This window comes from Elgaria multicarinata, chromosome 13 (genome assembly GCF_023053635.1).
Source record: "Elgaria multicarinata webbii isolate HBS135686 ecotype San Diego chromosome 13, rElgMul1.1.pri, whole genome shotgun sequence".
In the NCBI taxonomy this organism is placed as follows: Eukaryota; Metazoa; Chordata; class Lepidosauria; order Squamata; family Anguidae; genus Elgaria; species Elgaria multicarinata.
The window spans coordinates 31174247-31189883 of NC_086183.1; the positions used below are offsets into that span (position 1 = coordinate 31174247).

Consider the following 15637-nt stretch of genomic DNA (forward strand, 5'->3'; position numbering starts at 1 on the left):
GAGCTCCACTTGAAATGCCATCTAGCTTCCGTGACTTAAATTCATCGGCTCTTAACCTCCACCCCACAAGTCAATGGCTATTATAACTCAATAGGTCTTCCTTCTATTGCAGCCTTCCTCAACCTGGGGCGCTCCAGATGTGTTGGACTGCACCTCCCAGAATGCCCCAGCCTGGCTGGGGCATTCTGGGAGTTGCAGTCCAACACATCTGGAGCGCCCCAGGTTGAGGAAGGCTGGTCTAGAGGAAGAAAGAAAGCTATCTAAGCTAAAGGCTTTAGATAGACTTAAGGTTTATCATAGGATCATAGCAGAGCTGGCTGGGGCATTCTGGGAGTTGCAGTCCAACACATCTGGAGTGCCCCAGGTTGAGGAAGGCTGTTCTATTGGATGTTGGGAGACAATGAGGCCATCAGCTGCTAGAGCCATTGGACTTCGCTGCTCCTGGAAACCTTACGTATCGAACTTGTCCAGTCTTCCCTGGGTTGGTGCCCTCCAGATTTGCTGGACTACATGTCCCACCATCCCCAGCCAGCATGGCCGACACATCTGGAGGATGCCAGGTTGGGAAAGGGTTGGGCTAGATAGGTTTGGTTCTGGACCGCTGTGCTTTAGGTTCTTCTATGCCAGCTGCTGACGCCGTTCAAGTCCTCCGTCCGCAGTTGTTGATCTAACATGAGACCCGTGGATGCAGGGCCTGCTCTTGACTTCACGGGAAATCCGACGTCCTTGCCACTTCATCCTTTCTAGGCCGGGACTAAGCGAACCGAACCGAACCCCATCTTTTAGGGCTGCCCTGAGAATCCAGCATCCGTCCACGCCCTTGCCGTTCGGGGCCTAACCTTGGGAAAGGGAGCTGTCCTTTTAAAAGCACAGCGTGTCCCGACAAGTGCCCTGTTCCTGCGTCAGGCGTGGTAGCTCGAGTTACAGAAGCGAAGGTTCACCGCACCAGTCACCCTCGCGCGCCTCCTCTTCTCTCCGCTCCCCCCCCCCACTCCCGCCCAATCAACCCTCCTTTGGCGCCTGAGCTCAACATCTTCATCAGCACCTCCGCTTTAATCCTTCCCAGTTCCAAACATCTGCCCGTTTGGGGCGCGGCTCTGGCCGTCCGAAGGCGTTCATGAAACTTGCCATTCAGCTGCTCCCAGGGATGGCCGTCATCTCACACCAGCCGCTGGCTTGGCCTGGAGGGCCTCCCGTTAATCTTCCCCAGTAGCTGAAACATTCCAGCCTCCTCCTCCTCCTCTATTGTGTCTGCCCTTGGAAAGAAAAGGCACAGATTGTGCTGGAAGAGCAGCGGCAGCTTTCTGACCTCCTGGGTGGCTCAAGAACCGAAAGCCTTAAAACAGCAACAACAACAACAACACAGAGAACAATTCCAGGACCGGGCACTGCAAACTTTCCAGTTTCCATAAACCATGCTTGATCACTCTTAGTAGCTTGCATAATCCCAACATTTTTAGTCGTCTTTTTTTTTTAAAAAAATATGCTGCTGCTTCTCATCGTAAAGGAGTCTCGTGTGGCGCAGAGTGGTAAGCAGCAGTTACTGCAGCCGAAACTCTCCCCACGGCCTGAGTTCGATCCCAGCGGAGGCTGGTTCTCAGGCAGCCGGCTCAGGTCGACTCAGCCTTCCATCCTTCCGAGGTCAATAAAATGAGTCCCCAGCTAGCTGGGGGAAAGGTAACCGCGACTGGGGAAGGCCATGGCAAACCACCCCGCTACAAAGTCTGCCAAGAAAACGTCAGCGGGAGCAGGCATCCCTCTAGGAGTCAGCGATGACGCAAGTGCTTGCACGAGAGGTTCCTTTCCCTTCTCATCATAAGGAGCAGCAAGGACCTATTCAAAGCACCGAAGCCCCTCCCACGACCACTGGGAATTTTACCCAGCCAGCCCGTTGTCCGCTGAGATTTCACCAGGCCTTTGATATGAGGCCGAGAAAGGTGCTTTAAAAAATAAGCAGCCCCTGAATCTGAAGTCCATGAAGGAACACGGGACTCTGCCTTATCCAGCATCAGATCATTGATCTACCTCGCTCTGTATCGCCAAGCCCAGCCTTCCCGAACCTGGTGCCCTCCTGAGGCATTGGACTACAACTCCCATCCAGCACAATTAGCGGCTGTTCTGGCCAAGGGAGGTTGGAGCTATAGCCGAACACAACATGGAAGGGTTGGGGAACACTGCATGGCCATGTGCCTTAAGTCTGTGACACACGAGGAATCTGCCTTATACCGAGTGAAGCCGTTAGTTCATCTAAAACAGCAGCAGCTCTACAGGGTTTCAGGCAGGGGACTTTCCTGGGAGTTGGAGCTGGGACCTTTTCTATTCGAAGACTGTGCTTTACCAATGAGCCGTTCTAAACAGTGGACTCTGTCCCCAGGCCACACGGGCCACGTAGAAGTGCAGAATCATAGAATAGCAGAGTTGGAAGGGGCCTACAAGGCCATTGAGTCCAACCCCCTGCTCAATGCAGGAATCCACCCTAAAGCATCCCTGACAGGTGGTTGTCCAGCTGCCTCTTGAATGCCTCTAGTGTGGGAGAGCCCACAACCTTCCTAGGTCACTGGTTCCATTGTCGTACTGCTCTAACAGTCAGGAAGTTTTTCCTGATGTTCAGCCAGAATCTGGCTTCCTGTAATTTGAGCCCGTCATTCCATGTCCTGCACAGAGCAATAAGCCAGGATTCTAGTGAGTGTTTTAACCTCCCCGTCTGGTAATGAGCAGTTTCCAGGTATTCTCCCCCACCGCCCCTCCCCAGACCAGGGCGGTAATTCCCTCGGTATGTGCCCTGAGAGCAATAAATGAAATACGTAAGGGCTTCTGCAAGCCCCAGGTACTACCCCCCCACCCCCACCAAGGAGTGTGCCCATGATGTCTCTGCCTGACTCCTTGTTCTAGCCTTGCCTTTTCCCTCTCACCCTTGACTGGGGACAGATGACTGGCTTGCATCCAGCACAATTTGGATCATCCATGCACTTGAGATGCAGCAGGATTACTCACTCTCAGTGGAGGAGGTTGCCTGTTCTGTCTCTGCATCAGTCACTGCTCTGGGCTGGCCTCTTTCCCATTGGGAGCAGTGGGGGGGGGAAGCTTGGATCTCTCAGAGGCTGGGTAATCCTCACCCTCTCATGTTCCAGGTGGGAGATCAGTGGCATCTCTTAATGCCACAAGGTGTACCTCACACCCTGAGCAGCCTCCTCCAACGAAGCAGGTTCCCTGGACAGCATGATACGTCCAGCGGAGAGAAGGGTGAGCAACTTGTGGCTCTCCAGGTGTTTTGGCCTACAACTCCCATGATCCCTCAGCATTGGCTCTGCTAGCAAGGGCTGATGGGAGTTGTCAGTCAAACTTGTGGAGGGTTACGAGTCACCCACCCTTGCTCTATGGGAAGAAGAGAAGCCTTTGCCTCAACCTCTTTTCTCTTTTTTGCCCTGGTTTGGAAGGAGCAGGTCAAGCTAGAGGCCGAGTCGCCCGTCACGGTGGCGGGCACTTGCCCCACCTTTACCCAGGGACGCCTGCAAAGCACTAAGGGAGCGACGCGCCCTTCCAAACCCCCGCAGCAGGGAGCCACGACTGGCGGCGGCTCCTTGGCCCATGCCTCTTCCATACACCGGGTGTTTCCTTTAGGAAACCTCTGCCTAAATGCAGCCAAGGCGCCTCCTGTCGCCGAAGTGTGACTTGGCCCCCGTCCCCCGCTCTAATGCTCTCCCCATCTGCTTCTAGAAATTGTCGATGGCAATGCGAAGATGACCCTTGGCATGATCTGGACAATCATCCTCCGATTTGCCATCCAGGACATCTCCGTGGAAGGTAAGCACCAGATCTCCGCCGGCCGTGTGTCAGAGGACTCTGCGTTTCCTGTTAGTGTGCCATCGCCCGCCGTACGTCCAGTGCATTTAGTGTGCAGGAGAGGAAGACGAGGAAGCCCAAGCGGCGGAGCATTGCGGTGATCCAGGGCGATGTCCACGCCTCGAGCTGCTTGTTCCCTCTGCTTCTCACTAGATGAGTTCCAATAAATCCTTCACACTGCAGCTGCTCAGCCCGTTGCAATAACCCTCGCTTACTTTATTGAGCGCAGGGCTCTGGCTGTTTGTCAAATACCTGCTCTGGGAATGCTTTGTCAAGCAGCTGGAGGCTTTGAGATCAAATCTACCCTCTTCCCCCACCCCTCAAGGCTTTCCACCGGCCCTCTAGTGGCGTGCCCTGATCGCAAGGGCACCCGCACTGTTTGTGATGCACCTTGGGCATTTTAGTCCAAGCGGAGTCATAGGCAAAGGGCCCTTTAACCCTCTCCTGCAACATGGATGGGAGGGAAGGCTTTGACAGAGCCCTTTGCTCTTACTCCCTAAGGAATTTGATTTTATTTTGAAAGAGAAATACAGGCAATAAAAACTACAGACAACACAACAGACCATTTAAGGTGCGACCCTACGCATATTTCGACAGGAAAACGTCCTACGACTCCCAGCACTCCTCACCCAACATGGGTGGGAGAACGCGGGCAATTGCAGGACTTTTTTTCTGTCTCTACATGCATACGATCGCACCCTAAAGAAACTTACTGATATAGCGTTGGTATATCGTGGACATACTTCTGGGCCTAAGGAGAAATTCACTATCTCTGGAAAGATTGGATATATGAGTTATATGTAACACACACAATTCAGAAAAAGCTGGAGCCATCTGTACTTGATTGGAATTTTGTCCGAAGCTTGGAGGGCTTCCACAAAAGAAATAAACAGAAAACAGGGTGCTGTTATATATTTCCTTTAAAATTAGGGTTCCTTGCTTGCTGAACTTGCTAGGTAGGCTTGTATCTAGCCTCCCAATTTTTATCAGCCCGCTTCTGTTTTGATGGTTGCTTTGGAACCTTCCAGTTAATGCGTTGGACATGACTTTGCCACCGTATACAATTGATTAAGAAGGTTTTGTGCACTTTGGCTTTACCCAGCCCGTGACGTGGGGCAGGCAAATTGGTGGTGAGCAGCTGAGGGAACGTGTCTAGGAAAAGCAGACTGGGGCGAGGATTGCAAACAAAGAAAAACGGTCCACTCGCTCTGCTCACTGCTTCCCCCAGCTCACAAACACACAAGAAATGTCCCCTTTCCCCCTGCTTTGTGAGTCAACAGCAATCGCAGGTTAGGAATCCTGATTTTTCTGCCGAGCACCTGGTTGCATCACATTGCACACAGACAATTGGCATACATTTCTAGCATGTGTCACTTTATTTCTATGCTGCCTTTCATCCAAAAGGCCCCCAAAGCGGCTCACAAAAAAATGTACGAGTACATATTCAAACAATGCGCTGTGAGCTTTGGAACCTTTTTGGTCCTAATCCTGCAAATACTGAGACGGATCTGTCACTTCCTTATGGGGAGGCCACCATTCACTATGAGGTGTAAGAAATCCACATATCATGGTGTCCCCTGAGTCCTTTGTGGAAGCAAGGATAGTCTTGTGTGGGTTGGCCTGGAACTCTTAGGACTGTCGGCTTGTCTCAGCTCCGTCCCATTGTCTGTGCTACCTTGGCTCCGTTTTAGGAATGCCTCCTCCTCCTGAGTTTACCGTTGCAACCTCCTTTTCTTCTTTGCATGCAGAGACTTCAGCCAAGGAAGGACTATTGCTCTGGTGCCAGAGGAAGACCGCTCCCTACAAGAACGTGAACGTGCAGAACTTCCACATAAGGTAAAGGGCTCATCACGGTGCCTCGCGGGGACATCTGCGGCGGCCATTTCTCTGCCTAAAAAGCCTTGCCCGTCTCAAAGGCGGCAAGGAATTGCTTCTCGATGACGGCTCCCCATGTAAGATTCCATTGACAAGCCCAGCGACCAGCAAGCTTTGCTGCTCCCACCACAGACCCAGGGTTTGTAGAAGCTGACGTTGCTCACTGGGGACTTTCCCGAACCTCCTCTTTTTTAAAAAAATAGAATTCAAAAATGGTCTTCATTCTGGCAGAGCTAGAGAGCTATTTCAGAAAGAACAGCCACACTGGAAAGTCAGGTGGGAATGATGTAGCCTGATCAAATGGAACATAAGAAAAATCATAGAATAGTAGAGTTGGAAGGGGCCTACAAGGCCATCGAGTCCAACCCCCTGCTCAATGCAGGAATCCACCTTAAAGCATCCCTGACAGATGGCTGTCCAGCTGCCTCTTGAAGGCCTCTAGTGTGGGAGAGCCCACCACCTCCCTAGGTAACTGGTTCCATTGTCGTACTGCTCTAACAGTCAGGAAATTTTTCCTGATGTCCAGCCGGAATCTGACTTCCTGTAACTTCAGCCCATTATTCTGTGTCCTGCACTCTGGGAGGATCGAGAAGAGATCCTGGCCCTCCTCTGTGTGACAACCTTTCAAGTATTTGAAGCATGTTATCATGTCTCTCCTCAGTCTCTTCTCCAGGCTAAACATGCCCAGTTCTTTCAGTCTCTCTTCAACCAAGGAAGGTCTTTGATTACCTGCTTGCAGTAATCAAGTCTTTGATTACCTGCTTGCAGTAGCATCGCCCCGTCCGAAAGGGGGCTCACAATTTTGAGGAATGTTCCTCGAAAGCCGCGTGTTTTCCCTCTGAATAGCTGAGCCATTAACTGTCTCCTTGGCCGTCTTTTTTGCAGCTGGAAGGATGGCCTTGCTTTTAATGCCTTGATCCACAGACACAGACCAGAACTCATTGAATATGACAAGCTAAGAAAGGTACGTCTGGGGCAGTAGCTCCTTCCTTCTCATCTTGGGCTCATGTGATCCTCCCAGAACTCAGGGGCGCCCGTAAATGGCACGGCATTGAGTGAGGTCTGGGATCAAACCCCGCCTGAACCAGGATCTCTTCTGGGGCAAGTTGTCCTCGCCTAGCCTGGGTCCCTCCATTTTTAAAATGGGAATTTATTTATTTATTTATTTATTAATTAAAACATTTGCATCCTGCCCCATATCACAAGGATCTCAGGGCGGCCTAGAGGTAAAACCATACAAACGATATAAAACGATATATAACAGCAGGGTGGAGGTTGCAAAAACAGTCTGTGTGCGAAATATCAAGGAGGCCAGAGTCGGTGATAGCCAGGAGGGCTTGAAATGGCCTAACCTTGGGCTTGAGTGGGGTTAAAACAGGTGTCTGAATCCAGTGAAGTAAAGCTCATGGCCATCAAGGCCAGATTCACGCCTTTCATTTCCGGCACGGCAGCTGCGTGGTGGGGGGGTCCGTGTGGGTGCCAGAATCTATAAATGCACCTTCCGTGTCCAACTGTTGGGGTCCTGTGGACGGGGGAAGAACCGCCAGCCCGTGCGGCAATTGCAGGCGTCGTTAAGCCGCAGGCCGAGGCTACTGCACACGGAAAGCTTTCAAGCCTTTTCACAGCTGTGCAGATCCACGGCACGTGGTTGCCACAGTTTTCTGTGGCGGCTGCCCTAGAAATCGAAAGCTGGAATTGGGCCTCAGTCGCAGTATCTGCTGGTGGGAAGAGGAAGGTGCCTTTTTGGTCATGAGACGCTGCCACCACACAGGCTCTGAACACCAGACCTCACGTCTGCCACCACTTCTTATGGGGCGACACAGGCTCTGAACACCAGACCCGGCCGCGGCTACTCCCTGCTCAAGCCAAGCACCACCGCTTGATACGCCTGAGGCGAGGGATAAAGCCCACCTTCCTCCAAACTATGTGGAGAAAGGGGTTTAAAATGGAGAAGGATTTTAATATATATAATAATGCGCTGTGAGTTATATCTGCTGAGGTGAATGATTGTCAGAGTGGGTGTTATATGTGTAAACTTAAGATGATAAACGCCAAACAGACACGTGGGGTTTTTGTGGTAGTTTTAAAACAAACAATCAAAATTTATTTTTAAAAGTTCATAAGCTTTGTTTCAAATAACATTTAAAAACCTTTTTGAAACCTTCCATACAATCCTGTCACTCACATTCGCGCTTTCCTTTCTCTCACACAATCACTCTTGAACTTTCTTTATTCTCAGTATTGATTAATATACTTCCACTACGTGCACACCACACTCTAAAGACACCACTCACTACACTGACTCTCAAATTTCCCAGAACTTAAGTACCATAAATACAGAGAGCACTACAGACTCTACGAGTACCTAACAAGTCTCCCTGAAAAGCTTTCCTGAAAAGAACTGAAAAGAACAAGAACAAGAACAAGAACTCTCAATCCCCTCCGTCCTTCCCTTATATATCACTCCTCTCCCCTCCCAAGACATTCTAACTCTGCCCACTTAGGCCAACATTCTAAAAACCACAGACTTACAAACTGCAGACATATATTTGGAATTGACTTGTGGGGTGTAATGCCACAGACGCTTCTTTCCAGATGGTTTGGCAGGGCAGAATTGCCGCTTGCTTTGGACGGCGTCAGATTTAACGGCTGTGCCTCACCGGCAAATTTTCTTCTCCCAGGACGATCCAGTCACAAATCTGAACAATGCCTTTGAGGTCGCCGAGAAATACCTCGACATTCCCAAGATGTTGGATGCCGAAGGTAAGCTGGGAGTGTCCTTTGGTCACAGTCGCAAGCCGCGCTATTTGGTTCTAAGAATAAAATTTCGTAGCCGTCTCCAGGCTATATAATAAGAGGTGCTTGGCACCGAAGCACGTCCTCTGGGTTTCCGTAAGCAGGATTGGGCTGCAGGAGCCAAGCAGAGCTGCTGGGCGCTGCCTTTGGTTAGGTCAGCCTTCCCCCACAACCTGGTGCCCTCCAGATGTATTGGGCCCAACACATCTGGAGAGCACCAGGTTGGGGAAGGCTAGGTTAGATGCCTTGGCCCCAGGTAATCGGCATGCCTTAAATTTGACTGGCATGTGTTCATCCTCACCCCGCTACTCCTGCAAGTCCGAATTCCTTTTGGTCAAGGAACTTGCCAGATCTATGCTGTAATACATGCCCGATAAACGCAAGCGGAAGCATTTGGAGGTGGAGTTCAGAGGTGAAAGAAGGGATTCTATCGCTTCAAGCTGCAAGGTGGTGCAATCGCACATTTGAACTTTCCCCTGTTGTTGTTTTTAAATGTTCCCCACAAGTAGAAAACTTAGAACATTGGGGGAGAGATTTTAGCCTAGCTCTTCTTCTCCCAGGTATGTTGTGTGTGTGTGCTTACATGCAGGGAATTGTTGTTTTATAAGGAGCATTTAAAATATGTGATTTCCTCCACCTGTAGCCTGAAGTAATAGCCGTCCTATTCTGTCCCGTCAGGACTGTGCACTTGCATCCTGGCGAGCTGCTAAATATGCCTGTATTTCTCTGCAGACCTGAATGTTGAGATTTGAGAGGCTGAGCTAGAGGAACTCACATAATTCCCATCCGAGGCAACATACAGCCTCCTAAAACGGTCTCATCAGTTCTTAGGGCCCGCTACAAAAAGCGGTGGCCGGTTTAACTTCCATATTGGCCAAGCAGTTGATGTTCAGTTCTGGCTTGCCTGGAGTTTCTATCATTGGCTTATCGATAACTTTTGTCCAGATTGCATTTTTGTCTGCAGGTGAACCTCGGAGCCAAGAGGGCGTCAAACGGTGGGGCTTTGCCTCCTGGTGTGTTTAATGCTCTTTGTTCGCTTTTCAGATATTGTCAACACGGCCCGTCCCGATGAGAAGGCTATTATGACCTATGTCTCCAGCTTCTACCATGCCTTCTCTGGCGCGCAGAAGGTACCAGAAGCACCTGAGCCTTCACCGTTAACCACTCTTCTGCTCTTTCCAGCATCCTGTGCTCTCCTGACTTCTCTTGCAGAGGGCAGCAACTTCTAGCAAACCGGGAACCCAAATCTTAGCTAGCCCAGGGTGTGCTTAAGGGTCACCCCCTCATGCCTCTCTCTCCCCTTTCGAGTAGAATTTGAGGGACGGCCAAATTATTTGGAAGGCTCTGAGTGATGGAGCTAAAACCGTGTTCAAAAGAGGCCTCTCGGGTGCTTCCATGTTTCTCCAGGTGGGGCTGCCCACCAGTTATCGTTGCAGGAAATGTGAGAATTTGTTACTTGGTAAATAAATGCAACGTGATGAGAAGAAGGGGCAGCCTCTAACTCTTCCCCCCTTCATTATGACAGTAACACACCAGAGCCAAAGTAGCTGCTCAAAAAGAGAACTCCTAAATTCCAAGCCCCACCCATTACATTCCCCTCACCGATGAATCCGTTGAAGCTTTAGATGTCGATGGAGGCTAAATCTTCAATATCCTTCGGAAGCAAGCCCCATTGAACACAGTGGGGCTGATGTGTAGACATGTACAGGATTGCACGGCAAATCATTTGGCATCTTGCAGCCCTAAGTTGCAAGCGCTCTCCCTTCTTAAGGGCTATAGGGAGAGAATGGAGCTTCTTTTCGGAGTCGTCTTCGAATTTCCCCCCAGGCTCCTTGAGCTAAGGAGACGATCCAGAGCTGCAGAGCCCTGCCCGAGCTGAGATTTGGGTCTCCCATCCGGAGCGAAAGGTTGCACCCCCCCTCACCGTGCCCCCTGCTGCCGCTGCATGTCGGAGCGGGGCCCGGAGGACCTTGCACTGTGCCCTTGACTCTGCTTCCGTTTTTCTCTTTCCTCTTGCCGCAGATATTGTAGGCACGCTCAGGCCCGATGAGAAGGCCATCATGACCTACGTCTCCTGCTTCTATCACGCTTTCTCGGGGGCTCAGAAGGTGAGCTTTGGCTGGGTAGGGCTGCTTGCTGCCACTTTTAAAGGTATCCGACTACTTTTAAGCTGCCGCTAACGTGTTTTTCCTAATTGACCTCCTGGAGCATGGCATTATCCTAGCATGAACGGGGCTGTGAAGAAGGCTCAACTAGGCTAGAAAGTTGGGTGCTTGGTGGCCGTGGTCTTAAACCTTTCTTTGTAGCCATGGGCCAGGAAGGGGGAGCTCTCTTCCCTTGGCCGTCTTGCACATGGTTTACGTCACTCCTTGAAGGAAATGGGGGACCAGACATTGAAGCCCTCTCGTTGACCTGTTCTCCTCTCTACGGCATCCTACAGGTGCAAAAAATAACCCCAAGCCTGGCTAGGAAATGGTGGCATTTCTCAGGGAGTTTCACATATTTGATCAAAGCCTGTGGCTTCTCTCTTCCATCCTCCCCCTCCCCTCCACACCAAGGGTTCACCTGAGCTGGAACCTCCACACCTGCTTTTGAATCAGTCAGAATCCAGTTGACAGTCCAGGGATGTGTGGCACCCTCTTGAGAGATTCCATTTGAGATTTCACCTTCGGTGAAATTCTGTGTAACTCAAGTCCCAGCTAATACATTATATCAGCCTTCCTCAACCTGGGGCGCTCCAGATGTGTTGGACTACAACTCCCAGGGCATTCTGGGAGATGCAGTCCGACACATCTGGAGCGCCCCAGGTTGAGGAAGGCTGGGCTAGAGGGTTGGACTGGGAGTCGGGAGAACCGAGTTCTAGTCCCCACTTGGCCGTGGAAGCTCAGGGGGTGTCTTTGAGGCAATCGCAGACTCTCATCTGTTGTTGTAAGGAGAAAATGGAGGGGGGGGTTATACACACCACCTTGGGTTCGTTGGAGGAAAAAAGGTGAGAGGTAAATGTAATAAATAAATAAATGTGGATGGAGTTGAAGACAAAAGACGTGGGGGCCAAAGGGGCATATTTTACATGAAAGCTTTTACTGCCAGTAACTAAGCCATAGTGGTGCTATTCAGAAGACACCTTTATTTATTTTTATGCTGCCATTCAGCCAAAAAAGGCTCTCACGGCGGCTTACAAAAGTATTTTTGACAGTCCCTGCCCACAGGCTTACAATCTAAAAGACATGACACAAAAGGAAAGGGGATTGGGAGGGAGGAGGAGGGGGGGGAAAGGAAAGCAAATTCAGGCACTACAATCTTAGTTGCAAAGTTCAGCAGTTACAGTTGACAGCAGGAGGGAGGGGTTAACCATGGTTAAGCCAGAAAGCCAGGCCGTGTTCAGAAGACACCTTAAACCATGGCTTTAACCACGGTGGTTAAGCCAGAAAGCCAGGCCGTGTTCAGAAGACACCTTAAACCATGGCTTTAACCACGGTGGTTAAGCCAGAAAGCCAGGCCGTGTTCAGAAGACACCTTAAACCGTGGCTTTAACCACATTGCATAAGGCTTTTTTGCTTTATTCGCCATGGTTAAAGCTGTGGTTTAAGGTGCCTTCTTTCTGGCTTAACCACCATGGTTAAAGCCATGGTTTAAGTTGTCTTCTGAATGGGGCCACCGTGTGTGGTGGTGGTGGTGGTGGGGGACTGAAGAAAAGCCAGGGAACTTCCAAACAATTGGTGGTTGTGGGACAGGGGAGGGGTCACGGCTTTTTAGGAGCCCTTGGGGAGTTCGATTCAGCCCCCATGCTTGAGGTTCTACACCTCTGGTCTTCCTTTGACCTGGAACCTCAGAGTATCTCCTAAAGGATCTTTGCCCTCATAAGAGTCCCACCTTCCTTCTTTTTGCCTTCCCCTTCCCAGTAATGTGGGGCTTAGGCTGTAGGCATAGGGTGAGTGTCATTCCAGGCACTTTAGGTTTAACATAGCTGTTTACCAGTAAGGTAAAACAAGCAACCTACAACTAAAGGTATTTAGTCAATAGAGCTGAGTGAAACAAAGGCGTTAAAAGAAAATAAAAGTTGCAGAAACGCAAGTTCCTTCACCCTAAGCTACATCTAGACTTCCTTAGCTGCATCTTTCTGCTCCTTCATTAGAGTTTGGTCTTTCTCTGGCTCTCATCTTCCCTGGCTCTGCTCACCCTTTTATACCCTCTTTGCCCGAAAACAGAAAGCACAGCTCCAACTTTGAAGGAATGAAAGCTAACTGGAGAAATGAAACTTAACCAGGGAATGAGCCTTGGCTGGAGAGATGACACTCTTTCTTTCAGGGATACCACTTCCCCTCCCGACAGAAAAACTCCAGGCCTCTAAGGCCTGACTTCATTACCTTGCCTCAGTAGGCCTCAAACCCTCACACTCCCAGTGGCTAAAACTCGAGGCAGGGATGGCTCTGGGTGCCCCAATAGGAGTATGGCGGCCTTTCGTGATGCCGTCAGGTGAGCCTCCGGACGTAGGGCCCCTGGGAAGGCCTGGATTCTTTTGGCCCTTCCTGAGATGGGCCCTGTAGCCCTGGGATGCATGCGCACGCCTCACCTGGCAAAGCAATGCCTGGCTTTGCTGGCAGCTCCAGGCGGAGTCTGCCCGCTGGGCCAGGTTGCACGAAGGAGCGGGATCTGCTTGCAAGAAACTTCTGCATTGGACCCTTCCACAAGCGCATCTGACTGCCGGCCGGTCCTGAAAGCTTACCTCCGCCACTCAGCACGGAAGGGCGTATCAGCAGAGCTGTGTATAATGCAGGGAGAGAAATTGCTTCGCCCAGGAAGTCCTTTTAAAGAGACAGGCTTTCAGCCCGTTCAGAAGACACCTTAAACCATGGCTTTAACCATGGTGGTTAAGCCAGAAAGCCAGGCCGTGTTCAGAAGACACCTTAAACCATGGCTTTCACCATGGTGGTTAAGCCAGAAAGCTAGGCCGTGTTCAGAAGACACCTTAAACCATGGCTTTAACCAAGGTGGTTAAGCCAGAAAGCCAGGCCGTGTTCAGAAGACACCTTAAACCACGGCTTGAACCATGGTGGTTAAGCCAGAAAGCCAGGCTGTGTTCAGAAGACACCTTAAACATAAACCATGGCTTTAACCATGGTGGTTAAGCCAGAAAGCCAGGCTGTGTTCAGAAGACACCTTAAACCACAGCTTTAACCACATTGCATAAGGCTTTTTGCTTTATTCACCATGGTTAAAGCCGTGGTTTAAGGTGTCTTCTGAACACGGCCCGGTTTTCTGGCTTAACCACCATGGTTAACGGTGTCTTCTGAATGGGGCCACTGTGTGCGGGGGGGGGGGGAAGCTACCCTTTCCCCCTCCTCCTTGTTCTCTTCCTCCTCCTCCTCCTCCTCCTCCTCCAGGCAGTGTCTTAATATGTTAGATGTGCCGCAGAGCTTCGGTGGAGTGTTTTCCATTAAAGGCGAGCGTTAATTTATTGGCTCCAAATGTGTAAACCCTTTATAGGCAGAAAGCAGAGTGGTTGTTCTCCGGCCGGCTGGCCCTGTACATATTCCAGCTGGAGGGGACAGTCTTGCCCCCCCCGCCCCCCGCCCCCAGCCTGAACCTGATTGCACCCATGGCTTTCACAAGCAGGCTCTCCGTCCCTGTGTGTGCGGAGGGGGGGGGTTGGGGTGTGAGGGGGGAGTGGACTGTGTGAATTCCCAGCCCGGCCCGTCTTCTTTCATCCTAGCCCTTTGTGTCTGAGCCCAGGCTTTGGTAGCTCAGCTGGCATGTTCTCTCCATCAGCTGGGATTGATTAGCCGCCTTGTAGCAGCCCCAGCGGTCGCCAGCCTGCCTCTGTGTGTTGCATTCTTGGGCTCGCGGCAGCAACGGCGTTGTTTAGACAGAGCCTGAATGCGAGCATGCTGAATTAGCTGACCGGGAGCTGAGCTCGAGCTGCGGCCCATGTTTTAATTGCTTTTTGGGTTTTTTTAAAGCCCTCTACGCTTTACTTATTGGACATTCGGGTCCAGCTTTCTTCGAGTGACTGCCTGCACTTTTACCGAAACTTAGGTTTTATCAGAACTCTCTTCTTTTAAAAATAGTAATTTTTAATACTGTGTTTTTACTCTTTTATGCTATCTGTTGTTCACCACTCCAAAATCTTTTGGGCATGGAGCAGTAAATAAATAAATGTGCCCAATTAAGTAACCATGTCAGAGAATTATTGACTGTGACAGTGTTCCCTAACCCTGGTGCCTTCCAGATGGCCCTGCTGGCTGGGGATGATGGGGTTTGTAGTTCCAATGCATCTGGGGGGGGGGGACCGGGTTGGGGGAGGCTGGTCCGTGGAGGTTTGCAAAGCATCTCGGAGGGTGTTTTGACTGAAACCCGGAGCGGATTTGCCGCCCCACTGGCCCTGGAGCCACTAAGCCTCCACTACGCAGGTTGTAGATTATCAAGTGTTTTTGACTTCCAATTTTTTAACAATAGCCACAGCAACAGAAAATCCCCCCACCTCCACCCCACATGCATGCAATTAAGCTGTTAGAAGTCCTGATCTGTAGCGACTTGTACGCATAAGAACATCAGAAGAGCCCTGATGCTGGATCAGACCAAGGGTCCATCTAGTCCAGCACTCTGTTCATGAAGTGGCCAACCAGGCAGGACATGGAGCAACAGCACCCTCCATACCAGCGTTTGACTCCTGGGGTGGAGTTGACACTGTCCCGGAGCCACCATTTTACATCTGGCTCCAGCTGGCAACCTGCCAGGCTCTGGGGCGGGGAAGTAGATTTCACAAGCCTAAAATCTGCCCATACTTGGCTTGCAGTCAGTGGTGCAAGGTGGAACATTTTCAGGAAATTTCCCCCAAATTTTTTCCAGTGCTGTATTGGAATGTTTTCCCATTTCCTACATTCATTAGCAACAACGAATGGACGCCAGTTGCAAATACCATACTAAGCAAGCTTGGCAGTTTTGAAGTTGTAGATGAGCGGTTGTCAGCGTATCACGCACGGTTCTATCAGCTGCTAAAATATATCTGTGTGTCAACAGATTTCAGTACTTTCCCCCCTTCAATTCAGACAAAATAAAAGGAAGGACACGCTATTACCTTTGTATGTTTACAAGTTTTCCATTTAAAAAAACACACGTAATA

At 50.5% G+C, this 15637-nt stretch overlaps 1 protein-coding gene across 2 annotated transcripts in view; it reads left to right on the forward strand.

Annotated features, from left to right (window-relative positions):
• Positions 1 to 15637, forward strand: part of ACTN4 (actinin alpha 4) — a 105879-nt gene that overhangs the window by 54230 nt on the left and 36012 nt on the right. The window contains exons 4-8 of one of the 2 annotated variants that reach the window (XM_063140514.1): positions 3718 to 3804; positions 5592 to 5679; positions 6604 to 6682; positions 8400 to 8481; positions 10537 to 10622. In XM_063140514.1, the coding sequence (XP_062996584.1) occupies positions 3718 to 3804; positions 5592 to 5679; positions 6604 to 6682; positions 8400 to 8481; positions 10537 to 10622 (422 nt within the window). Of the gene's footprint in view, positions 1 to 3717; positions 3805 to 5591; positions 5680 to 6603; positions 6683 to 8399; positions 8482 to 9558; positions 9645 to 10536; positions 10623 to 15637 lie in introns of both variants that reach the window. The other variant, XM_063140513.1, reaches the window with a different exon arrangement.